General features: G+C 46.0%; 1 protein-coding gene across 1 annotated transcript in view; it reads left to right on the top strand.

The window, feature by feature from the left end:
- Positions 1-954: 954 nt before the first annotated feature.
- Positions 955-26,186, top strand: part of stk10 (serine/threonine kinase 10) — a 43,271-nt gene continuing 18,039 nt past the window's right edge. Inside the window, exons 1-7 of the mRNA XM_056594757.1 lie at positions 955-1,445; positions 12,450-12,614; positions 18,396-18,444; positions 19,599-19,748; positions 21,753-21,825; positions 23,169-23,363; positions 24,864-24,945. Of these exons, the coding sequence (XP_056450732.1) occupies positions 1,287-1,445; positions 12,450-12,614; positions 18,396-18,444; positions 19,599-19,748; positions 21,753-21,825; positions 23,169-23,363; positions 24,864-24,945 (873 nt within the window). The 5' untranslated portion in view covers positions 955-1,286. The remainder of the gene's footprint in view (positions 1,446-12,449; positions 12,615-18,395; positions 18,445-19,598; positions 19,749-21,752; positions 21,826-23,168; positions 23,364-24,863; positions 24,946-26,186) is intronic.

Here is a 26,186-nt window from a genome sequence, read left to right as displayed (position 1 = left end):
GATGCATAGTATCCAGGTGTAGTATAGTTTTCTTGTTAGTTTAATATATTTAAATGTGAATGAAAAAGGTGAAACATTGACAGTGAATCAAAATACATGCAAACACTTCTTCAGTCACGACGTCATGGAACTTTACCATTATTACATAATCAGAATTGTGGTCTATGACATCGAAAGAGTAAGATTAGGTTGTCATTGTCAAATAAAAAAATCTCAAAATGGATTTCAAAATATGTGTCTATTGATTGATTCATAATGAATATATGTAATTTATTAACCCAGAACATATGAAGGATTTGATCCAGCCAAGATGTTGCTTATTATTATTATTATTATTATTATTATTATTATTATTATTATTATTATTATTATTATTATTATTATTATTATTATCTAATTATCTATATTAGCTAACCCTATACAGTAATACAGTCAGTGAGGCAATGACACAAATAGTCCACAAGATGGCACTGTGATGCTGTCTAGGATTATGTTTACAACTTTGAGATATTTATAGGCACATTTAAGAATAATGAATACCCGAGTTGGTCTTCAAGGAGTCAGAAGTACTTTTTACGTGTGTCACCAAGTTAGCAACAGGGTGAAACCGATACCGGCTTGCAATGATCGAGAAACTTCCACTATCTTCCTTTGTCATTAAACTGGGCAGCAACACCCCAACCCCTGCACCAGCGACCCCGCCCAGCACCCCAACCGCTTCACCAGTGACCCCGCACAGCACCCCAACCCCTGCATCAGTGACCCCGCCCAGCACCCCAACCCCTGCACCAGTGACCGAGTCCAGCACCCCAACAAGGAAGTAGAGTTCGTTTTAATCATTCGTCATTGCATCAAAAAAGACCGATTCATGTTCAACGAACTCCCTTTCCACGACGGCAGTGGCGGGGCGTTGAAGTAGAGGGCGGGGCTGGCTGTCGGGACCATGGGTAAGCAGTAGCACCAGTTGCCTTGGCAGCAGTTGATTGTTGAATGTGTTTAGAGCGGCAGGTGGCAGCGCGCGCCTTGGAGCAGATAGTGGGTCTCCTGATTCAGAGACTCACCTTGAACACCTTTTACCTCCGATAGTTTGAAATGGAACGCCTGGTAGAAGAATAACCACCTCCACACGTTTTAGTTCTCATTGTAACTTTTCCTCTCAAGACGTGGAATAATTGAAGCGTGCATTCGGTATTTAAGGATCTTCACCGCGGCTGCGCGTCGGCGCGCGGGTTCGTTCGTTTGCGAATTTCTAGGTTTTAGTTCTTTATCCGCGTTCCTGCGACACCATGGCGTTCGCCAGGTTCAGTAAGATCTTACGGCTGCCAACCATTGATATTAAGAAACGGGTTAAACAGTACGAACATGTTCACCGGGACATCAACCCCAACGACCTGTGGGAGATCATCGGCGAGCTGGGGGACGGAGCCTTCGGGAAGGTGTACAAGGTAACGTGTAAACCCCGTATTGTACAAGGTAACGTGTAACCCCTTACTGTACAAGGCAACGTGTAGACCCCATGCTGTGGTGTACAAGGTAACGTGTCTATGGTGTGGTGTACAAGGTAACTTGTCAAGTATCCAAGTATCCCCATGCTTTGACGTGTCCCCATGCTTTGATGTCTATAAGGACAGACTGGTAACGTGTCAGCATGCTGTGGTGTCTATAAGGACAGACTGGTAACGTGTCCCAATGCTGAGCTGTCTATAAGGACTGACTGGTAACGTGTCCCCATGCTGTTGTGTCTATAGGACTGACTGGTAACGTGTCCCCATGCTGTTGTGTCTATAGGACTGACTGGTAACGTGTCCACATGCTGTGGTGTCTATAAGGACTGACTGGTAACGTGTCACCATGCTGTTGTGTCTATAGGACTGAGTGTTAACACTCTCAGGCGTGTTGTGTCAAGCCTGGCGGTCTCCTAGCCTCCTATAGACTACTAGAACCGGCTGGTGCGTTTGTTGTGGTTTTCTACGGGTTGTCAGTTTGAAAACATGCTTTACACAGAGCCCCATCTGGATAACATCTGGAAATGGATGTCTGATCTATGCACTATGGGGTGTATCAGAGTCCATCAGGTGAAACGTGAAGTTATTATCCCTCCTTACAGGGGATATCTCAGGCTTTCGAGGTTCTCCCTCTGTTTCCACTGCTGCCAATATATTCTCACCAGTCTTTTTAATAATTCAATGGACTAATTTGTAATTTGGATTCGTAAGGCTCTGCGTTAGTGTGCAGTGGCCATGGGTGAGGAGACGCCAATGCGTTGCGGAGCACATAGGCTTCTTTGACTGTGGGCAGAGGTTTGTGGAAGAAGTGATGCCTTACTTGCATGGCAGTCAGTGTAAAAGCAGAACAAGTGGCTCTTTATTAAGGGAGTCTACTTCTTTGGGGTGTGTTTTGTTGTGTTTGGATGCTGTGCATGCGCTGAGTAAACGAACGCACAGGTCATCCTAAGAAAAAAGGTATGATGCAGTATAGTATGTGTTTATCAGAGTCGCCCTATGAGGTAGCGCTGGATATGAGCTGACCATGAGCTATGTCCTGTGGAGCTAAAGTCTCATGTTAATCCTGTTGTGTTAAATTATTTGAACTGATGGGGACTCCCTTGTTAGGAGTGTTCAACGATTTATTCAAACATCAAGAACTGATTCTAAGCCAGATAAGCTGCGACCTAATGTACGGAAATCTTGAAAATCATGTACTTGCACTGATGATACACATCAATCAATATGTTAGGACCCCGACCATACATGGCTGTTGCTAATCCGTCTGTATTCAGCCTTAAATCAAATAGCTTTTTCAAAGTAATTTAATGCAAAAAGGGATTGTTTGAAGTTGAACAGGGGCTGAAATGGGCAAAGGGACGTCCGTCCACTCTCTCCAAGGGATATCTGTGTGTTGTTGCGGGTGTTGATGTTTTACTAGACCTTTTATATCCATTTCACAGATGTGCAGGCAGGAATACCTCCATTATTTATCTATAGGACACACACACACACACACACACACACACATACACACACACACACACACACTCCCCCCCCCCCCCCCCCCCCTCTTTGTTCTTCTCAGTGCATCCAACACTTGCATGTTACGTTTGTTTGTCCGCGTGTTGACTGCAAACCAATGTTTGACCTGTCATCACCTGCTTCTCTCTTAGGGGAATGACAGGTCATTTCCAACCCCCCCCCCCCCTGCTTTTCCCCTCAACTGAGGATAGACGTCTGGCCTGTCCAGGGGTCGGGACATAGACACTGGGGACTGTATAAAACTGGCCCACAAGGAACACTTCAGGGGGAGTTTTGCATTGTCAACTGTCAGCCAATTCATTAGAACCCTGACACGACAGGAGGGCAGGAGACTGTGTGTGTGTGTGTGTGTGGTGTGTGTGTGTGTGTGTGTGTGTGTGTGTGTGTGTGTGTGTGTGTGTGTGTGTGTGTGTGTGTGTGTGTGTGTGTGTGTGTGTGTGTGTGTGTGTGAGATAATCATCTGGTTAAGTCGTTAGAATGAAACCTGCATAGACTCCACGACACCTTCATGGCAATCAAGTAGTTTGGTTTCCCTTGACTAAATGGTCAATAACCCAGCCCCCTTCCCCTTTTATTTCCCACTGTAGCGTGGTAAGAACCTTTTCGCTGGAGCCATCATTTGATCTTCCTGTCCCATTCCCCAAAATCAATTGCTGAAGGAAAGTGCTTAAATGATCCAAGGGATGATTGAGTCATGGATGGACGATGCATTGCTATTGTCGTCATTAGGGGCCAGGATTATTGTTTTTGTAGTAATAATAAAAAAAAATTGGAGTATCTAAATTATTGATTTCATCAATCTACTCATGATAACAAATGGATTGGACCCTAAGTAGTGATGGCTCCAGTGATGGCTGCAGAATATCAAAGACCTTAGTCTGCCCAGTGTAGACAGTGGTGGGGCTGGCCTCCACCTGCCGCCATCTGGCCTCAATGCTCCACAAGGGAGAACGAGGGGGATTGGACTGTCGGCAGGAAGTTGTGGGAAGGCTTCAGGGGTGTACTTCCTGTGTGCTCTCAAACATCAGGGCTATCATCCTCATTCAACGCCCCCCCCACACTCCATGTGTGTCTTTAGTCATGGAAACACTTTCTCTCTCAGTGTGGACATCAGTGTTGTTTCTGAGTGCTTCAATTCAATGACATATAAATGCAATCAATAACGTGTGTGTGTGTGTGTGTGTGTGTGTGTGTGTGTGTGTGTGTGTGTGTGTGTGTGTGTGTGTGTGTGTGTGTGTGTGTGTGTGTGTGTGTGTGTGTGTGTGTGTGTGTGTGTGTTGCAAATATGGAAGGAAAGCCCCTCTTTTGTTTTTCATACCTACAATCAATGTGGCACCAGCATTGATTCCAAAACCCGTTCATGTAAACAACCTTGGGCGATGTACAAGTTAGCCAAAAGCCGTTTCGTTGTACCTCTCTTGGCCAGGGGCACATTCCATACTGGTCTCCAGTGAGCTTATGCAGAACACACTATACCAGAACACTATACCAGTGGGATGTTTATAATCCTTATCACTATGAGAGCCAACATGTCAATAGCAGCAGTGCTTTTCATTCCAGTTAATCATGTTTTGTCAAAACCGCTGCTCTTTAAAAGTAGTTGATTTAAAGTTGAGTTGGGGGCTGTAGGGTGCATGTTTACCGTGCATGGGCAGTTCAGCCTCATATTTGACCTGCTCTCTGAAGCCTCCTGCTCCCCCCCCCCACATTAATTTCCACTATCCTTTAGTTCACTCTTTACTCTCCAACACACTTATCTTATTCAGACAAGTCATGACCAAATATTGGTGTGTGTGTGTGTGTGTGTGTGTGTGTGTGTGTGTGTGTGTGTGTGTGTGTGGTGTGTGTGTGTGTGTGTGTGTGTGTGTGTGTGTGTGTGTGTGTGTGTGTGTGTGTGTGTGTGTGTGGCGCGCGCTGCTGTACAGGTGAGGTCTTGTTTGGTTGTGAAATAATACTTGTGTCTGACATAGAAGCATGAGGAGTCAAATGGTTCCTTCAGTTCATTCAGGGCCCACGCGCACCGCTGCAGCTTCAGAGACAGCGTCTCCATAGACACTCAGTGGCCCTGCTGTTGCCGCAAGTTGCATCCGCAGGGAGAGGAGAATGCACACAGCCCTGCAGTTAAGACTCTGTGCTCCGTGTGTTTGCGCAGTGGCTGCTGACTGCCCATAACCATTTCCTCCAAGCGTTAGAACCAGACTTTTTTTTTTTTGGTCATTCAGACTTTTCAGAGTAGGAGTTTTGTACTCATTTGCTATGTGAAGCCATGGCTTCGCTGGAAATGAACTGCTCGATATGGGGCCCAAAAACCTGGCCCATACCCTCCTTTTAGCAAGTCTATCAAGCTCAAGGCTACATTTGAATACACTCTTCTACTCGTGGTTATCTAGATCTGAGTCCTTGGTACCGTTGACCCTTGGCAGAGCCTATGCCAGAGGACCAGGAGACGTGGCCGTCCTAAGGGTCTCTAATCTAGAGGAGCAGCCGCGTGGGGCCTGACGATAAGAGCCTCTCTCCGGGGGGGGGGGGGGGGGGGGGCAGGGCGGGCGTGGGAGTCCCCCTCAGCTTCCTCTCTGAAAGGTCTGTCGTAGCAGGCACACGTCCTCTCTGCATTAATGCTGCAGCACATTTCTCAGCGGCTTTCATTTGATCTGGTGGTTTTGGAGCCATGGAAGGCTATACCGGTCGATATGAGGGGACACCAGTGAAAAGGTTACAAAAGGGTGGGCTGAGATGGACCGAAAGGGCTTTTAAATAAATGTTAGGGCACGTACTCTTGGGCTTTGTTCTGAACAAAGGGCCTAAACAGATGATTCATTGAAATGTTGCTTTGAGGTTATTCATTAAGTTTTGTCATAAGTTATCCACTCATCATAAGTCACGACCAACGATCTAATCATTGGAAAATATTCAGAAACCAGCATTATAATCACGAAATGTACAGAAGATTCAACGGGCTTCCGGTCGCTACAGTACTTGTTGCACCATATAAATTCCTCGGCAGCCGCAGGTGATTTTTAGATATGGACGTCACAAACGAGACACGTGGCGGTTTCATGCCTGTCATAGCTAACGTGTGTGTGTGTGTGTGTGTGTGTGTGTGTGTGTGTGTGTGTGTGTGGTTGTGTGTGTGTGTGTGTGTGGTGTGTGTGTGTGTGTGTGTGTGTGTGTGTGTGTGTGTGTGTGTGTGTGTGGTTAAGAGATAATGTTGTCTCAGTTGAAATAATAACTAAGCGTTAATGAGTGTCAAGATAAACAACCCCTCAGTTGGTTTCTGTTATTATTCAGGATATGAAGGTTTTGTGGGGGTAATCTTCTGACTGAAATTACTCAGTAATGTAAGTCAACCCTTTTTGCATTTTCTTTCTCTTCCCTGTCTCGTTTTACATTGAAGCAATCTCAGAAATGAAGTTGCATTGAAGATTCTCCTTTTGATTAAAATAAGGACAGTTTGAAGATACACAATCTATAATGAGCTATGTACTGCCCCCACGGTGGTCGCCATATTTACCTCTAGGATTAGGATTACAAAACAGAACATATCACATCACAATAAATGATACATTTTCCCACATTGTGAAAACACTTATTACCATTCTTAATTGGAACAAAAGATATCTGATGTTGGATGAGCGATAGAGAACAATACAAAGTAAATTATTCTCAATATGTACCTCTGTCCTCCATTGACAAAATAACACGTGTTTTCCACAGAGACCTCTTCTATCCGTCATCCACTGCCTATGCATAGAATATATCCTACAGCTGGCGGGGATTTAAGCCTGCACACACACAAACTGATCTCCTAGTAACAACACATGTTGACAGCAGGCCAGGGGAAACAAACAGGCTTGACACGAAGGCTGTGACACCAGGGCCCTGTGCTGTCGCGACACCATGTCCTCATAATGGCTGCCAAGCAGCGGCTATTGGACTCCTTCTGGGGCATTAGGAGGACGGGAGGCCAACCCATGTCTTCACAAGCGCTTTGGGGATTAGCATTGTGTTCACACAAGCAAGGAGATGTACAGGGTACCGTACTCACTCACCCACTCACTCACTCACATGCACAAACTCACTCACACACACTAACTGACTCAGTCACATGCACACTCACTCACTGACTTACTCACATGCACACACACTCACTCACATGCACACACACCACTGACTGCAACACGCCTTCTGCAGGCAGAAAATGCAGGCATCAGCACTCTCTGTGCTACCATAGGCACAACCTGAAGGTTAATGACCCCAGAGACATTTCTCTCCATAGTTATGTGCAGTGATCCAGCCTGTCCACTTTACACTTGTGCCTCGAGCGAATTAAGGAAATATTAGCCACCACATAATAAAGTGTGTGTGTGTGTGTGTGTGTGTGTGTGTGTGTGTGTGTGTGTGTGTGTGTGTGTGTGTGTGTGTGTGTGTGTGTGTGTGTGTGTGTGTGTGAGACTATATGGCACTAAATAAGCGTCTGTTCTTGCACATATGTTTGTTCACTTATGTTACAGGTCACTGACTGACCCTTATACAGTTTTAACCCTTTCTTGAGCTGCAACCGGGGGTCCGGGGTTTGTTTATGCATTCTACGGTCAGTGGGAAGGTGGGTTGAAGGCAAACATAAATCTACAAGTGCGGGCGGAGAGACGATGGGGAACCAAAGGGCGTACTGCAGTGACAATGATGAGGCAATTCAGTCCAACCCCGGCACATTGTGCTTCACTTTCTGAAACACATTTCTGCTGACCATTCCAAATGTGAAATAAGGAAATGGACAGCCAGGGTAGCAGTTTAATAACCAACCCTGATTGGCGTTGCGTTGTGTTCAGCATTATTGCAAAAATGTGGAAATGCGACTTTGGAGCAGTGTTCTTTATAGGCCTACATACAACGCCTGGATTCATTGTGCTAGTACACTAAGCAGTTTGTGAGTATTGAAACGGGAATGGTAAAAGTAAGGAAATGTGTCCCTGATATCTCAATCATGATGGGTATAGTGAATCTTAAACCCTTAAAGAGTTGGCATGTCTTCAGCCTATACTTTTGTTCTCTTTCTTGTTAGTCCATGCTCTTTAAACTACATCCGAACACACAAAAATATCATATTTCCCACTCCTGACCTCGACACACCCACTCGTCAGGTGGTAGTGAATCAATCTACCGTCTCCACCCACCCACCAACCAGGCATTTAAATCACAATTGACTACGTCACTGCAAATTCCAAGTGGATTAAGAGGTGTTGAGACACACTGCGGTCGTAGGCACGCACGCACATTTCATCTCGTATCTGTGTACCAGCATTTAGTGTGGAATCCGCAACGCGATTGTTGTTGAAGCGAGGCCCCTGCTCGGTTCTTTGTGCTCGGACAGCCCCGGGGCCGGTCAGAGCCAGTTTGGTGGGTGACATGTTTCGGTCCCTTTGTGGGACGATGGGCTTAGTGAAGTCGCAGAGGTTTGAGGAACTCATGGCTCTTCTTAATGCATAGCTCTCCCCTTGTCTGTGACGCACGCACGCACGCACGCACGCACACGCACACGCACACGCACACACAGGCCATAAAGACGCACACACACACACACACACACACAGGCCATAAAGACGCACACACGCACACACACGCACACACACAGGCCATAAAGTCGCACACACGCACACACACACACACAGGCCATAAAGTCGCACACACACGCACACACACACACAGGCCATATAGTCACACACACATACACAAGCCTTAAAGTCACACCGCTAGAAACTGTTGGGCGTCTCCCTGTCATTTCCCCTGTGCAGTGTTGCTTTAAAATGTACTTACACATGCTTAGAATTTTGAACCTGCACTCAGACACACACTTCCCAGAATCACTCTTAGGCTTAGACCGACGCTGTTCCGCGTGTTTCATCCTGGGGAGATCGAGTCTGCAGTACATGCATAATGCATGAGTGATCTCTAATGGACATGGGTAGTCTCTTCAGAGACATTCATTATTAACATTAACATTATGTTATTGGTTATTTACAGCGACACGTGGCATATACATCGGTTTCTCGTCAATGACGTGAACACGCGTCCCCACCGAAGCCCTTAACCGTTAGACTCCCTCCCCCTCATATCTGGAGGGGTCCACAACTCAACGCCGCCTCCGGGAATGCGTCTGGGTCACATGTCAGCCGCTGTAAATCACTTGAGAAGTCATGGGGGTCCGTGTGTTAACGCAGTGGTGACCCCGCCCCGTGGTGACCCCACCCCGTGGTGACCACGGAAACCATGTTTGTTTACCCTCTACTACGGTCTCTCTGGCCTGGCTAGTGCAACGCTGGAGAAAAGCAAGCCCACCCCTTGTCTATTTTAACACAGAAGCCCTCCACAGTGGGCTCTAATTAGAGTTGGGGTGTTTGGAGAAAAAGCCAAAAGGATGTCTCTGTAGTGTTCAGAAAAGGCACCGTGGCAGGCCTTGTATTTATAGGGCCTTTGGGAAGAATTCCCAAGTCCCTGCCCTAGTTTTTAGTGTTTTTTTCACACTGTCACTCCTGACACAGTAGGAATAAGAAGAGCAGGGAGAGGAGGGCTAGCCTAATGGCAGTTGTCTGGTGAGGTTTCCCTAGCCTGTAGTGAAATGCGTCTCACCTGACCACCTAACACGATTGATGCTTTGCCATTTTTTGTGTGTGTGTGTGTGTGTGTGTGTGTGTGTGCCCGCCCCTGCCTTGTGGTCCCTATTTTGTGTTTGTTCAGATGTTTTCCCACAGTCTGGCACCAAGGTCCATTTCACACACACATACACACACACACACACAGACACAGACACACACACACACGCACACACACCGTTTATTTGAACGTTGTTGCACGTTTTCTCGCAGACAAACGCCAACCTGGCCCTTCTTCACACACCAGCTATATCTTGCCACCTGCCATATGTCTCAAGATCCAGCTGCTGCATGCTGTCTCATCCCTCGATTTTTTTGCAGTACTTCCTATAAAGAACACTTTACACATGCGATTAAGATTGCAAGACCACGATCAATCCAGATGTGCATTGTCATTTTAGCACTCCTATTACTTTTGGATTTGCTTTAATTTTGAATACATTCAGCGGATTGTTACTTTGGGAAAATCAGGAGCCATCCGCTACTGATCACTGCTATCATAATCCTCTTCATTACCTCCTCCTCCTCCTCGGTCTATGTGGGTTTGGTGACTTCCTGTGCTTTTTGAAACTCAAGAAACACTCTCCGTGATACTGTGTTAACTTAATGTGCAACCATAGTGGTGGCTTTCCGTGTTTCCCACGGATGCCATTCAACCAGCCATGTCACAACATTTCCATGATGGCACAATATCTTTAACAATCAAGTCAAGTGTTTTCAATCCATGTTTTTATTATTTTTTGCCATGCATACTGAAGGTGTGGAAAGGCTAGTTTCAGTCACGACTAGAATGGTTTGTTCCTACCAAAGTGCTGTGTTGCTGAGGTATTCTAGAGCTCAATGCAACATTGCTTATACCACACCTTCATCAAGGTCATAAATACCCCCCATTCAGTCATTCCCAAGCTACAGGACAAGTAGAGCTGACAAGTAGAAGTGTTGCTTTGGAAACATGTGTCATCTATTGTGTGTAGTGGTTCCTCCTGCTCCACGTTGGGTATGAGAGGGTGTGGACTTCCTCTTCCTGTTGTTCATCTTATCCACACAGTAGACGACATGTGCTTTGAGCAACATGCTTTGTTTTTGATTATTTGTGTTGAAACACATTTTATTTATTTTGAGGGAGCAATGATTCGTCTTTTGATGAGAATCTATGAATTGAGAAGGTCATAGCGTGGATGGGTTGTCTAATCTATACAAGTTTGTTCCATCTTGATGAAACTAAGCTCTACTGTGCAATCTTTTGATTTGTGGTTATATTTCCCTTAAAGAAACACGTTTAAAGACACATTATCGATTGAAAGTGTGTGGTTCTGGATTTATTCAACTAGTTGTATACAAGTTAAGCATAACAATTGGTGTAAGGTTGCCTTTACATGCAACACTTACCAAAATAGCGGTATCACTTCCTGAAAACCTAGAATGTGTATTAGCAGCTTATGATTCATACAGGAGCGCTTCCCCTGGAGAACTGAAACCTCCATTCAACACATTCCAAGTCTGAACCACACAACACAATGGGCTGCTGTCATTTCACTCCAGATAAACGAAAGGCAAAACTGCTTTTGGTATGGTTATCAGAGCGGCTCTTAGGCATAGTTTCAAGGGAATCATAACCTATGGCAAGTCAATGTCTACATTCCACTGCTTCCACACCAGACTAGCATTTCACATCACTGGAATGGTGCATCTCAGTTTGCTTGTGTACTATATGGTTGAATGCAGCAGTACTCTAATGTCTAAATGAAGAAAAAACAAATCCGTCATCCTATTTGCTTTCTTCCATTGTTGCCTTAATAAGCAATGGAATGGGGTTGTACGCATGTTAAGATGTGTTGATTGTACTGTAAGATGAAGTGGTGTGAAAATGCTACAAGCCTATTTTTAAACCAAGGGTTCTTTGTGGATTTTAAAGCCATACATTTTGATGTCACTACTACTTCAAGTATCTGTTGAACAGTCTCTAATTGAAGTCAGCTGGTTGAATAGTCCTTACTACTTGAGGTCAGTTGGTTGAATAGTCTCTTATTGAAGTCAGCTGGTTGAATAGCCTATTCTAATTGAGGTCAGTTGTTTGAATAGTCTCCGCTACCAGAGGTAAGTTGGTTGAATAAAAATAGTCTCTGCTACCTGAGGTTGGTTGGTTGAAACCGCTACATGAAGTCAGTTGGTAAAATAGTCTCTGCTATATGAAGTCAGTTGGTTAAATAGTTTCTGCTACATGAAGTCAGTTGGTTAAATAGTCCCCGACCCTGCTACATGAAGTCAGTTGGTTAAATAGGCTTTACTGCATGAAGTCAGATGGTTCAATGCTCTGGGCCTCCCCTGTCTTTCTCTCTGATTGTGGCAAGTTTGTTTTCTACCTAACCACTTCCTCTCGTTCTCGTGCTGCATATGAGTGAAGTATATCTGACAGGAATGGGAGGGTCTTTGTAGGCCATGTTGTTATTGGTAATCGAGTGATTCGTGCAGTATTGTAACTTCATGAAAAAGGAGAACTGCCTCGGGAAATAAACAAATCCACTGTTTCTTTCTGATATTCTTCCATACACGTCAATGGTCAGTTGGAAAATTCTCCTATAAAAACTAGTTTTGCAATCAAAAGAATATGGCCTACATTGTGTCGTGTGCATCAATAAGATGGATTGCCCTATATATTTTGATAATACATACATTTCCAAGGTCATTTCAAGTGTATGATTATGTATAGAGCCAGCACCCGACACATCCTTAGCCTGGTTCTAACGTTGGTTCTGTTTGTCTGTCCCAGGCCAGGAACAAGGAGACACAGGTTCTGGCTGCAGCCAAAGTCATTGACACCAAATCGGAGGAAGAGCTGGAGGACTACATGGTGGAGATTGACATCCTGGCTAAATGTGACCACCACTACATCGTAAAGCTACTCGATGCTTTCTACCATGAAAACAAACTCTGGGTGAGTCCCTAACATCATTCTCTCCTTTGTCTCGCAGTTGTTGCCCCTATAGCTTTGTCTGCATTGTCTCACGATGTGTCTTTGGAGCTGATTGACGGGTCGTCTTGACAACTGATCAAACAGTAAAGTTGAATCATGCAAACAATTCCCCAGTCAGAGTTGCACTTCAAGTTATTACCACTAGTCCAGTAGAATTCCACTGTTCACTGTACGTTAATGCTTAACTTTTATGCACACTTAAGGAGATTTTGAAACAATCATGACTTGGCTCGGACACACAAGAGGAGACAGGAGAGTTTTAGAAGGTAAAAGGCTTGCAGAGTGTTTGCTCCATTCCTCCAAACAGCTGGTTTCACCTGTAAGTCCTAGGAGTTCATTAGTTGGATCTAAGAACTCCTATGAATAACCCATGAAGGCTTCAGCAAGATGATGGCTTAGTGGCCTATTGTGTACATTACTTAGACAATTAAGAGCGAGAGGTTGCTGACCCACGATGACCTTATCTGGATCATCCAGATTTGGCCTTTTGTTATTTTTATACATGCGTCTCGCTTGCCTCCTCTCTCTCTTGTTGAGCGCAGTGCACCTCACTCTGTAATCTGCCAAGTCACCACGGCCAAGGAAAATAACTCCATGAATCACGCAAGAAGTTGACATTGAATATCTCCGGATTACAAAGTGGTGTAAAACCAAAGGACCGTTGGTACTCGTACCCACTGGGGACTTGATATGCTGTTGCTCAACATGAAAAAGATATTTTGTCCGGGTTTGGGCATGCACATATGTTGTTTTCATTCAAAGCTACTTGAAAGTTCAGGGTTCACAGAAGTAAGGGTGGGGCATCTGGGTACATGACAGCATAGTGACTGAGATGTTGGTGTGTTTTTAATGTGTCCGGTTGTGCCCATATCAGGTGTGAGTGATCGTGATTTCCTTTAATAATCATGATTTAAAAAGCAAGGCAGGGCAGGCTACTTTCACCTTCTGTTTCTTCAGAGTCGTGGTGAGTTAAAGCTGCATTTGGTAAAGATAGAAAAATGCCCCCGTCCCCTCTCTGCTCCCTCCCTCTCGCCATTTCTCCGCCATTGGGAAGTATTGCCTTCCACACACCTATGATTGACAGGCAAGCTGAACAAAACAGGTCCTGTGATTGGTCAGAAATGATTTGGACCAGTCTAAATCTAAATCTTTTCATACAGAGTTCCGAGAATTTCACTCAGTATTTGAAAACAAATGGCTTTGGATTTTCTATCAGAGGCCTATCAAGTGATAACTCTTGAATATGACCTACAGCACCTTTCTTAGGGTTGTTGTCAGTGTTGGAACTTTCTTAGAACAGTGGCAATAGATTCAAAGTTCAAATGCCATTTATAATCCATGATCAATAAACAGGATTTTACGAGTCATTACATAATGATAACAGCAAAATTCCTATGACATACATTGCGACGACCACAACAGCAATAACAATAACATTTAGTAATAGGTTGTCGTAATTGTCAAATTCATGGTGTAGAAGTCTTATTGCTTATTAAATGACCGTAGAACTAGATCGAGAACAAAATGTTTGCATCTTCATTTCATTTTTTACTTCACTAAATAAAACTGAAGGCTGTGCTGTACAGAAAAAGCTACACTTTGTAATTTGTGTTGAACAATCAACTTTCTTAAGCATTCATCCAATTCAGAACACCGGCACATGGGGCAAATCGTACCTCTGTAAGCTACCTATGGCCCCTGAACATTGAAAACAATTCAAGTCTCATGTACAACTTCAAAGTCAGCAACAGAGTCTGCTGAGTGGACATTGTTGACGATTTCTGGCCATGAATTCTTGGCCGAACCCCCATTTCCCGTACAGTTAAACCATTGCTGCTTTTCAAAACCAGCTCTCCAATCATCTGCATGCACTTGTATCTCGCCTTCTGTTGGTAAAAACCGAGGTGGGGTTACAGTACAGTGGGAACAGTAATGGGTTTTATAAGTGGGTCGGGATAGGTTAATCTAACAATTTGTCCAAACACATTCTGTGTCATAACACAGAATGACAGACTACCCATCCTGTAGTAGACATTATTGACTGTTTTTGCACAATGTGACATACAGTAGTCTGGTGGCTAGCACACCATGACAGAAGAGGATCCCCACCCCAGTCTGTCTCCGTACCTTCTGTTCCTCTCAGCTGGACTGGCTGTGCTGGCCAAGCGCCGCACATTCCACTGCCTACCCACTCCTTCTGACAGATGGACACACACTACAAGGGGGGGGGGGGGCTGCTGGAGAAATACCACAGGCAAGAGAAGGGCTGTTTGTGTTCTTCTGCAAGAACAATGTGGTCTACCAACCCGGGCCGCGCTGCTTAATGCATGAGTAACCAAGTGGGCCTTAGATCCACAGCAATGGTCGAGATTGGCGCTAAGAAAAGTATGAGGGTAGGTCAAATTATGGCAGAAGGTTGGAATGAAACACAAAGAGGAGTCGAAACAATAGCTGCCCCTTGATGTGGTTCATGATTAGCGGCCATCAGAGCGGTGTGTAGTTGTATCACAGCGTACGGGGCACTTTAACAATGCTAGCTCAGGAGATGAAGCGATTCAGCGCTTTTGCCAGTTCAACGGTTTCTGATCTGATTTCCTCGCTACCGGAACCCTCTTTTTTATGATGTGTGTCACAGACACGTAAAGAGTGTCTCTGTAATGGGTTTATTCAGGATGGGATCGATGTAACCCTAACCCTAAATGTTTACTGTAAGGACTGCATTCTGATTCTATAGCAGTCTTTATCAGGCAAATTCAATCATCAGTAGCAACAACTGCATTGATTTCACTCATGTGATCAATTCCAATTTGGAAATTATGTCAATGACAACGACATCATTCTTGTTATTTTTATGAGACAAACAATGTGGACGGATGAGGGTTTGGTTCTTGTTTCGATCTCATACCATTCTGCATCGCAATCATTAATCAGCTGTCTTTTTGGCCTCCCACCAAGAAGGCAATGTGCTGTGCTGAAGATAACCTTATCTATCGATGGTATGTCCTTCTTGTGATATTCTTTCCATTTGATTGTGTCTTGGTGTGGTCGGTTGGACTCCCAATCTCTGCTGAGCTGGAGTCCATCCTCCATCTCTCCAGCTCTCCGGACTCCCTCACCCAGAGGGACGTGAATGATAGGTTCATCTCTTGTGAATGCTGGGCCTTTGTTATCCGTCAGCATCGTGACATTTGTCAAACATACCAAGGCACACATTTCTGAGACGACGCATCATCCATGAATTAGTCATGAACGACGGGTCGCAAATGAATGCTCCGCCTTGATGTCTTTTTCTCACGGAATGTTATTTTCTTTGCGGGGACACACACGGGGCATGCGGTCTTTCCTGTTTTCACGAAGAAGAGGTTCTTCTTATTGAAAACCTGCCAGGGACTCCTCAGCCTTGATTCCTGAGGAAGTGTGAACTCCCAGTGGAAGGACCTGGGCGGTGGATGACGTCAGGCCCACACACTCAGGTCTCGGCGTTGTTTCTTGGAAGGTTTCTGCAGGTCATCTGAGACTCTCTGAACGTCTAACTGGGGTTCAGCCTCGCATTCCTGTAGCGAGCAAGAATGTCGTAAAGGAGGATGAAAGGGGACAGGTGAAGATTGATTGGCGGGGCAGTCTTTACGGTTTCGTACCTAAACAAGCTTGTGCGATCACATTTGTATCAATGTGTTTTGGGGTCACTCTTATTTCTTATAGAAAAGCACTGTTTTTTTCAATGAAGATAACATTGAAAAAATCCGAAATACAGTCCACACATTGTTAATGTGGTAAAGGACTGTTCTAGCAGGTGTATATACTAGAGGCCCATTTTCAACAACCATCTCTCTTTTGTTCTGATGGTACATTGTTTAGCTAATCATGTTAAAAGAGTAATTGATGATTAAAACCCCTGGGTGACTCCAAACTTTGGAACAGTAGTGTAATTGTAAACATTCTAAATGATATGTGTGAGTGTAACATTATACATTCGGGTTCCATATACTGTAAAAGGCAGAAGATAGAAATCCTATGAATACTTTATAATAGTTTCACCTCACCTGTGTTGACTTTCTGCCCTCCCAGAATAAATCAATTAAGCCAATAAAAGCGACGTGCCACGGTGACTAACGTTGTAGGTTTGTTTATGGGGCTTTTATTATAGGGCAGGGCACCTGTCTTCACGTGATGTCGTCATCAGGGTTGTGTCATATCAAAGTGTGTGTGCGTGTGTGTGGTGCGTGTCTGTGATGATTGAGGCTGTATGTAGTCCAGCCGGTCGGATCACATCGCTTCAAAGCGACGACATCATGCCCTCGACCTCACCCAGATTACATCCAAAAGCAGTGACAGAAACTATGCAGTGGCCTGGCGTAGGTCCTGGGAGCGGGGGGTGGGAGCGGGGGGTTGTCTGGATAAACACAGACCCTGGTGTCGCTGCGTTGATTCATTGAAACGAGTTCAACTCACACAAACTTAGTTTGTAAGGCATGGTCATGAAGAATGTCCTGCATACTTTGACCAGGATGTAATTTAAATAAGGTTACTGACGAATCCTGCAAGACTTCACTCATAAACTATGACATGGATACAGGGGTATCACATTCAGACCGGCAATTGTGTAATTTGTCACATGTATTGCAATGGAGCAAGGACTTGCATTGACAATCACTAATGGAGAAAATCAAAAGTGTGTGTGTGTGTGTGTGTGTGTGTGTGTGTGTGTGTGTGTGTGTGTGTGTGTGTGTGTGTGTGTGTGTGTGTGTGTGTGTGTGTGTGTGTGTGTGTGTGTGTGTGTGTGTGTGTGTGTCACACAATGCTAAAACATTTCATTTTGAGTGATTGTTTCATGGGTGCGTCTTATGCAAGATGTTTGACACTTGTGTCAACCTCCGGGTAAACTCACTGCTGTCAGTGATACGTGACGGTGTCGTGTATCAGGAAGTGATTCTAAAAAGCCTTAAGGGACGCTCGCAGCATGTCATCACTTCTGGACAAACAACAACAATCAAACTGTTGGACGGGTTGACAAGTCTGTGACACAGAGAGTAACGTGATAGGACCGCTTGGCAGACAATGATGTCCGTGCATGGCGTTCATAAGAGGCCATTGTTCAGAGTATGGATGTCTGCCACGTCAAAATGTTGCTCAAGTGTATCCCATGGTTGTAAGGCTAAAACCCTCTTCACTGCTATGGTGATCTAGGTTTCTGCCGCTCTCTCTCTCTCTGTCTCTCTCTCTATGTCTCTCTCTCTGTCTCTCTCTCTGTTTAACTTATTTCTGCCCCAGTATGTTCTTGGCAGGGAAGAGTGCAGAGTAGAACCGTCTGACATTCAGCCCTGACTCGTACATCACGTTTGAATGCACTTCACCGCTGACCGTGTGTATGGCTCCATGAGGCAATGACTGAGGACCCGTCCACAGCCCGGGAAGGGGTTTAGTGATCCTCTGTGGACAGTGGAAGGGTCTGTTCAGGCCGCACAACCTTATTTGTACTTTTGCGACGACAACAAAGTTGATTGTCCAATCTCTTTTTACTTTCATTCCCCTGCAATGTTTTCAGTATTCCAAGTCTGGACGTGTGAAACAATAGTGCGTTTGCACAGTGTTGAACACAAACTTGAAACAGTGTTTTTGATGTGTTCTCAATGTCTTCTTTTAAGAGTAAATTTCATTTTGGGTTAATGTTTTTAATTCTGAAGAACTAAATGTTATTTCTACACGACATGAACGTGAAAATCCTGTTCTCCCTCCCTCCAGATCATGATCGAGTTCTGCGCTGGGGGGGCTGTAGACGCCACCATGCTTGGTAGGTTTCAACTTTACACCTCACTGCTCGCTCACACCCTCATAGGCCCTCATCCTGTGAGAATATATTCACACAAATTACAATTGTGTGTGTGAGAGAGAGAGAGAGAGAGAGAGAGAGAGAGAGAGAGAGAGAGAGGAGAGAGAGAGAGAGAGAGAGAGAGAGAGAGAGAGAGAGAGAGAGAGAGAGAGAGAGAGAGAGAGAGAGAGAGAGAGAGAGAGAGAGAGAGAGAGAGATCTGTTCCTCCTTTGGCGTCTGAAGAGATTTTATTTTTATGCCTCCTGTATTTATACCTCTCTCTGTCCACTCCCCTCCCATTTTCTGCCATGAGGCTCCACCCCTTACCTTCTCTCCTCCTTCTCTCTCTCTCTTGGTCACACATAAACACCTGTCACAGACCAGAGACCCGCACTGCCCTCTCAAGGTGGAGTCCATGCTGTCTCATTGAGAGAATGACTCCATTGCAGTGTAGCGATGATGACTCACCTAGGTTGGCAGATGAAGACACTCTGATTTCCATGATATATAGATAACAACTTTATTCATTAATTAATAAATTATCCGTTCACCGTATAAAAAATAAAAAAATGGAACAGCACAATGGACGGCAGGGATGTTGGGGAGCAGTTACCCGATGTCCGTTTGGTCGTGTTGGATAACCTCCTGGATGACTTTGTGATGCCCTAGTGCTTTCCTTGGCCCCCACCCCCATGTGTATGTATTCCCTGTTTTGAACTCTTGGCTTTGAAGGTGTATGAGGCCGCCGAGACTGGTGTGGGAACCCCTTCCTGGTGTGTTATCACGGCGTAATCCACAAATCCTCTTCCTCCCTCCCTCCCTCCCTCCCTCCCTCCCTCCCTCCCTCCCTCCCTCCCTCCCTCCCTGTCCCCAGCCGGGTGTAGCCGCAGCGCAGCTAACCAAACACAGACCAGAGAGCCGTCGCTCTGCTCTGGTCTGGCAGGGGGTCTCTGGGTTGTTGGTGGGCCGGTTTAGGACCAGGGCCCACTGCTCGTCAAAACCACTGCTTCAGAACATCAACTCAAACGGGGCGATGTGAAGCAGGACTCGATAGAGATGGCTCGCCGTTGTTCTGTTGTGACGTTGAACCCTTCCGGCCATCTACTGATGATCTAATCTCCTCCTCCGTCCTCCAGAGCTGGACCGGGGCCTGATCGAGTCCCAGATCAAGGTGGTGTGTCGGCAGATGCTGGAAGCCCTGGTCTATCTCCACCAGATCAAGATCATCCATCGGGACCTCAAGGCGGGCAACATCCTACTGACGATAGACGGTGACATCAAGCTAGGTACAGACACCGCGTGATACGTTCGTGTTCTTAGCTCGACTGAACGATGATGTTTATGGACGAGGTTGAGGGGTTGCTTCAGCTAAAATTCGAACCGATTTGAATTATCTGTTTTGGCCGAGCTTTAGGAAGAAGGGTGACTTCTTATCCCCATGGTTTTTGAAAAAACGCCACCTTTGCAATCTGGTTTTAATTTAGTTTGCGTGGATGAATATTGAGTGTTTGTAATGGGAGATGTTGTATGGTAACTGGCCCACAAAGCAGGCGAGATACTTCAAAGTGTCTGAGAGGCAATAACATAAACCGCTCCTCACTATCGACTTTTGTTCCGAAGGATGATTTGTCTTTCTTGGATGTTGCATCATTTTAAATTGACTTTTTCCCCATGGTTTATATACTTCTGCCATGTTCCACTTTTATATCAAACAGAATATAAATTCCCTATCCATCTTTTGGCTTTCATTTTTCAGGAACATATAGAATGTGAACTATTTCCATCCACCTCATCCCCTTTGAGAACCATTGGATGCGATAGACTCCTCACGGTGTGTGAGTGTCAGGCACATGTACTCGGCTCGCAGCTCCGCACTCCCCTGACTCAGACAAGGTCACCTGCAGAGGATAGCCAACAAGGAGTGTTGCAAAACGACACATTCTAGCTCGAACACTCTCCCAAAGTTAAGGAAAGTTAAAGAAAATGTAACCGCACCACAGACGAACAGACAGACGGAGAGATGTTGAGGAAATTGAAAGGTGTGTGTGTGTGTGTGTGTGTGTGTGTGTGTGTGTGTGTGTGTGTGTGTGTGTGTGTGTGTGTGTGTGTGTGTGTGTGTGTGTGTGTGTGTGTGTGTGTGTGTGTGTGTGTGTGTGTGTGTGTGTGTTTCCCTGACATGATGGATCAGCTTTTTAGGGTGTTAGATTTAACCCTGCTGACATCACATTACCCAAAGTTGGAATTCTATTTTTTTTTATTAAACTGAGCTTGTGAAATGGGTTGATTCAGCATTTAACTAGGCGTTGTAATATCCTATATTGCAAGTTCTTAGAATGAGAGTTCTTCATATACATTAAGCAAATAAAGAATTTTAATTGAACTAAATATGGATTATCAACGCAAGCTTAGTCCATTGAAGCACCAGAAGATCCCTTCAATCCCCTCTCGCCTACATATGATTCAGGTTCTTAATTTCTTCCCTATGCCTAAAAGGCTGTGCTTTATTTAGTAGGGCCGGTCGTGTATTTACGTCTGGGTTCCTGTTGTTTTGTTTGTGAGACACCTCCTCTAGTCTTAATCACTGGGAACGGCCTCTCTAACTCATTAAATGGTTCGTCTGTGACCCAGATGGCAATCAGCTCTTTCTGAGGTGAGCCAGGCGTCTCTCCCTGTGGCAAATTAACCAAGGAATCGTTTTCATTGTGAGAGAAAGACATTCTCTACCATTCTCTACATTTCCTCCAGATAACATATCTTGAGTGATATCGCAGAAAAGGTTTAAAGTTGAAGGGAAACATTGTTTTGCAGAAGATCTTTTCTTTTTTTAATATTTTTCTTTTTCCTTTACTAACATTGCACGTTGAATATGAAGAATCCATTATCTTCTCGTCCCCCCGAGTTAGTTTATTCGTCTAAGGATTCAAGCGACTTTATTGCAACTGTAATGGACTCCCTTTGCAACCATTCCCTTCTGCGGTGGCTCCGTTATGTGTTGTGATCCTGACCCAAAACACCGCTCAATACCGTGAGCTGGGGGCCATGTGGGCTATCCTGCTATGACTCAACTGTTCTCGCGTCTCCCTCCCAGCACGGTGTCATCATGACACTTTAACGAGCAAGAAACTGATCACTCCACTCCCACCATCCGGGAGCAACTAAAAAAAGGCCCAAAAACAGAAATGGAGGGAGGAAGAGAAGGCTGTAAACCACGTTATCAATCGACCTCTCGTCGTTCTAGGGGGGAATGTCCTGCTAACCCTGTCATGCTCCTTTTTCTTATTTTTCCTCAGCTGACTTTGGTGTGTCTGCAAAGAACACCAAAACCTTACAAAGGAGGGATTCCTTCATTGGCACACCGTACTGGTGAGTAGGGCCTCTCACTCCCCTGGGTCAAGACACCCAACCTGCCATGCCTTCAAGATGATCCATCTAACGCTGTGTAACTCTTTGGATGAATGCATTATGTTTCTCCTAAGTGTGTAACGATGCACTTTGAAGTTTACACACACACACACACACACACACACACACACACACACACACACACACACACACACACACACACACACACACACACACACACACACACACACACACACACACACACACACACACACACACACACACACACACACGACCCCCACCACTCACAGCTGCCCTCCTCAGAGCTCAGTGCTGGACCTTTGTTCCATGGTGCGTCCCTGGGCTCTGCAGCGTTTACAGGGCAGGTTACTGATTACCAGTCAAGGGAATCTCACCCCAAGCACTACCACGTAAACATCCCGTTGCGCAACACTAGAACAACGGCAGTATGGGAGCACGCCGGTCCCTGCCTGGACACACGTATCTCCCCAGGTTAACAAGGATCAGGAGCAATAAAGTTGCTTAGCGTGTCGAGTAAATACGTTTATAGGGCTGGGGCCCTCGTGTTGCGCCAGCCTCAGTCAGCACAACGTGCTGATGTGACCGCAGGGCCCGGTGTTTGCACATGTCTGGAGGTCTGGACGGCTCCGCACCACTGACAGCAGGTGTCTCCCTGCCTCCACAGCCCCCTGGCAGATAGCATCTACATCAGCATGGAGAGCTTTCTGCGGGACAGGGTCGATCCACACCTTTAGCGTTCGGAGTAGCGTTCTGCATGTGACGCACATGGCTTTGAAGTGCTCTGTATTGTCTGGAATGTGAAGGAATAGGTGCCCACAATGCTCGATGGAAGGCAGGGTAGCCGATTATTGGAGAGGCACGGAAGTGTCCGTCAACAGAACTCTTCCAAGTAGAACCCTGATGGCTTCTAACTCCCCACAATGTGTTGCTCATGTCTTAATTTTTTTATTGTAATGCGTGCATCTTATCGTTTATATCATTATCATCACATCGTCATTATTTACTTTTAGATTTAGGACATTTAGTGACGCTTCTATCCAAAGCGAGCATTTGTTAGGTGAAACAATGTATCACTTTTGGTACAGTGATATAACCAAGCTTCAAGCACCATTTACCGTACACAACAAAGATAGCTAGGATAAGATGCTACACAACCAAGTACTTAATTTTTTTTCTCAACTGATCTCTCACTGTGTGTGTGTGTGTGTGTGTGTGTGTGTGTGTGTGTGTGTGTGTGTGTGTGTGTGTGTGTGTGTGTGTGTGTGTGTGTGTGTGTGTGTGTGTGTGTGTGTGTGTGTGTGTGTGTGTGTGTGTGTGTCCAGGATGGCGCCGGAGGTGGTGATGTGCGAGACGATGAAGGACGCGCCATACGACTACAAGGCGGACATCTGGTCCCTGGGCATCACCCTGATCGAGCTGGCCCAGATCGAGCCCCCGCACCACGAGCTCAACCCAATGAGGGTCCTGCTGAAGATAGCCAAGGCCGAGCCCCCCAGCCTGTCCCATCCGCACAGATGGTGAGAGAGAGAGAGAGAGAGAGAGAGAGAGAGAGAGAGAGAGAGAGAGAGAGAGAGAGAGAGAGAGAGAGAGAGAGAGAGAGAGAGAGAGAGAGAGAGAGAGAGAGAGAGAGAGAGAGAGAGAGAGAGAGAGAGAGAGAGAGAGAGAGAGAGAGAGAGAGAGAGAGAGAGAGAGAGAGAGATGGGCTAACATGAACCATACAACATGGGCTTGCACGGTCCGTTCCCTTTACATCTACATTTAGGGGATTTTGCTGATGCTTTTATCCAAAGCGACTTACAACCATTCATTCACACATTCACACACCGACGGTGGAGTCAACCATGCAGGGCGACAGCCAGCTCGTCAGGGAGCAGTCAGGGAGCAGTCAGGGTGAGGTTTGCTCAGGGACACCTCGAGAGCCAGCTAAGAGGAGCCGGGGATCGAACTAGCAACCTTCCGGTTACAATTCAACCGTCCTGGGCTACTGCTGTTGTCGGGACGGGCTAGGGCAAGAACTACTGTGTGTGTGAAGCCTTTTTTCCGCCGTCTGCTGTAAATAATAACTTGGCCGCCTTCAAAGGTCTGCTGAAGGACTTGGAGACAGAACCCGATTGGCTGTTCTCTGCACATCATGGTGGCGCTTTAACAGCCCTATGTTGTGTGTTGGATGTTTTTTTGTTGTATTCTACCTGGTGCTGGGCTCCCCTGCTTGCCTGGTCACCATGGCACAAGAGATCTAATCTCAAAATATAATGTTAATCTCAACCTGGATAAATAAATGTAAAATTCAGTAAACAAATGAAACCGCAAAATGTAAATGAACCTTTGAGTATAAAGATTGGGAAAGGAAATCAACCAACACAACCAGATCTCCCAGAAGTCCAGGCCTTTGCTCTGTCAAGCTAATCTGATTCCATGGCAGAACGGGAAAGTCAGCTCTCTGGTATCACAGCAGCCAAACAACCTATCGTCTACCATTCACCTTTCCTCCAAAGCCCAAGCCATCTTCCCAGGCCGGGATCCTGTTGAACAGCTATTTAGCCAAACCTATCCAAGAGACCAGGCTTTAACTCAACGAGACTGGCTTTGAGTCTCTCAGTGGAGCCATTACTGGTCTCCTAACACTGGGCGCAAGAGTCGGCACACCCCAGCTGAAGTTATGACGGCCGGCTGGGGGATAGAAGATGATGGGGGTGGGGGGGGGGGGTGGGGTCAGGACCTGGACAGCACTGCTGAACGCACCATTTTTAAATCATTATTAAGAAATACCTCTGCGTCAAAGAATTCCTATAACCCCCCCGGAGAGCCATGCATCATTCTCAACCGACACAGCATTCCTGGAACGTTTCGTGCTCCCCGGGCTTCGCCATGAGGTTATCTTACGAAAACAATCACCCCCAATCCCCAACCGCACCACCCCCCCCCCCCCCCCCAGTCCAAACCGCTCGGTCCTTAATTCCTGCCGTTGGTTGGATGAGGAATGATGACTTTCTTTTTGTTCTTCTTTTTGTTGCCAGGTCACCTGAGTTTAGAGACTTTGTGAAGGTCTCCCTGGATAAGAACCCGGAGAGCAGGCCCACGGCCACGCAGCTGCTAGAGGTACGTTCTGCCACTGCTAGGCGTACGTTCTCCCACTGCTAGGGGTACGTTCTCCCACTGCTAGGGGTACGTTCTCCCACTGCTAGGGGTACGTTCTCCCACTGCTAGGGGTACGTTCTCCCATAGCTAGGGGTACGTTCTCCCACTGCTAGGGGTACGTTCTCCCATAGCTAGGGGTACGTTCTCCCATAGCTAGGGGTACGTTCTCCCATAGCTAGGGGTATGTTCTCCCACTGCTAGGGGTACGTTCTCCCAGAGCTTGGGGTACGTTCTCCCATAGCTAGGGGTACGTTCTCCGGCAACTTCTCGGCAAAATGTGCTCGGAGGTCTGATGGAGGAAGGCCCTCAAGTCTGTACTAACACGCACATTTATACAGATAATGCTTACACATGTACGCAAAGGCCAACCATTTATTTACTGTTATTTTGAGATATTTCTTGATGCCATTCGTCAACTTGGGTGTTAGTTTACTTATTGTTTGTGAGAGATTCGACCTAGAGCCTTTGGTAAGGTTTCAATTGTGAAACTTAAGAACTTCCCCCTTTCTTTCTTAGACCGGCAAAGGAAATGACAGTAGGAGAGGTAATGAAAGGGAGAACAAGCAAACAGGGTGTGGATAAGAGGGGGAAGAGAGGCAGAGCAGGGGAAAGGGAGGAGGCAGGCTGGAGGGCGGGAGAGAGCGCGCGAGAGAGACAGCATCTATTTAATTAAAGAGCCACAGCTTCCTGTCTGTGTCCCACAGCTGAGGGAATGCCATTTATTTACATTCCTGAAGCTCCTCGTCCAATAGCTTTGTCTGAGCCACCCTCCGGCGTCCAACCTCTGGCCAATCACACGGCAGTAGGGGGGCAGAGGCACCTCCTCGACAGAGGCCTTTTGGGAGTTCTCCCCGTGCTCCAGTCCTGTTGGGCGCGGTCAGGTCTGGGGTTCCATGCCGGTGGTTGCAGATGGCTGTCATGCATTGCGCCCGGACAACCCTTGGCAGATAGCAAAGGGATCAGCTTGGAGATCAGACCCCCCTGGGTCAATCCAACCCTTTAATGGTTGGACAAGCCTTATGTATGTTAAACACTTGGCCTTGAACTGCTTTGTCTGCTTTGTTATGTAAAAAAAGCCCACATTGTAAAATGGTGGGCAACTATTTTGCTGGCTTGCGGTAATGTATCACAAACATGGTCATCATGCATAATTAATGTATGTTGGATGTCCACTGATGCTCTTTCATCAGCTGGGGATCTTC

This window comes from Gadus chalcogrammus, chromosome 7, assembly GCF_026213295.1.
Source record: "Gadus chalcogrammus isolate NIFS_2021 chromosome 7, NIFS_Gcha_1.0, whole genome shotgun sequence".
Taxonomy (NCBI): Eukaryota; Metazoa; Chordata; class Actinopteri; order Gadiformes; family Gadidae; genus Gadus; species Gadus chalcogrammus.
The sequence above is the reverse complement of the archived record's forward strand: the minus strand, read 5'-3'. Positions and strand labels throughout refer to the sequence as shown.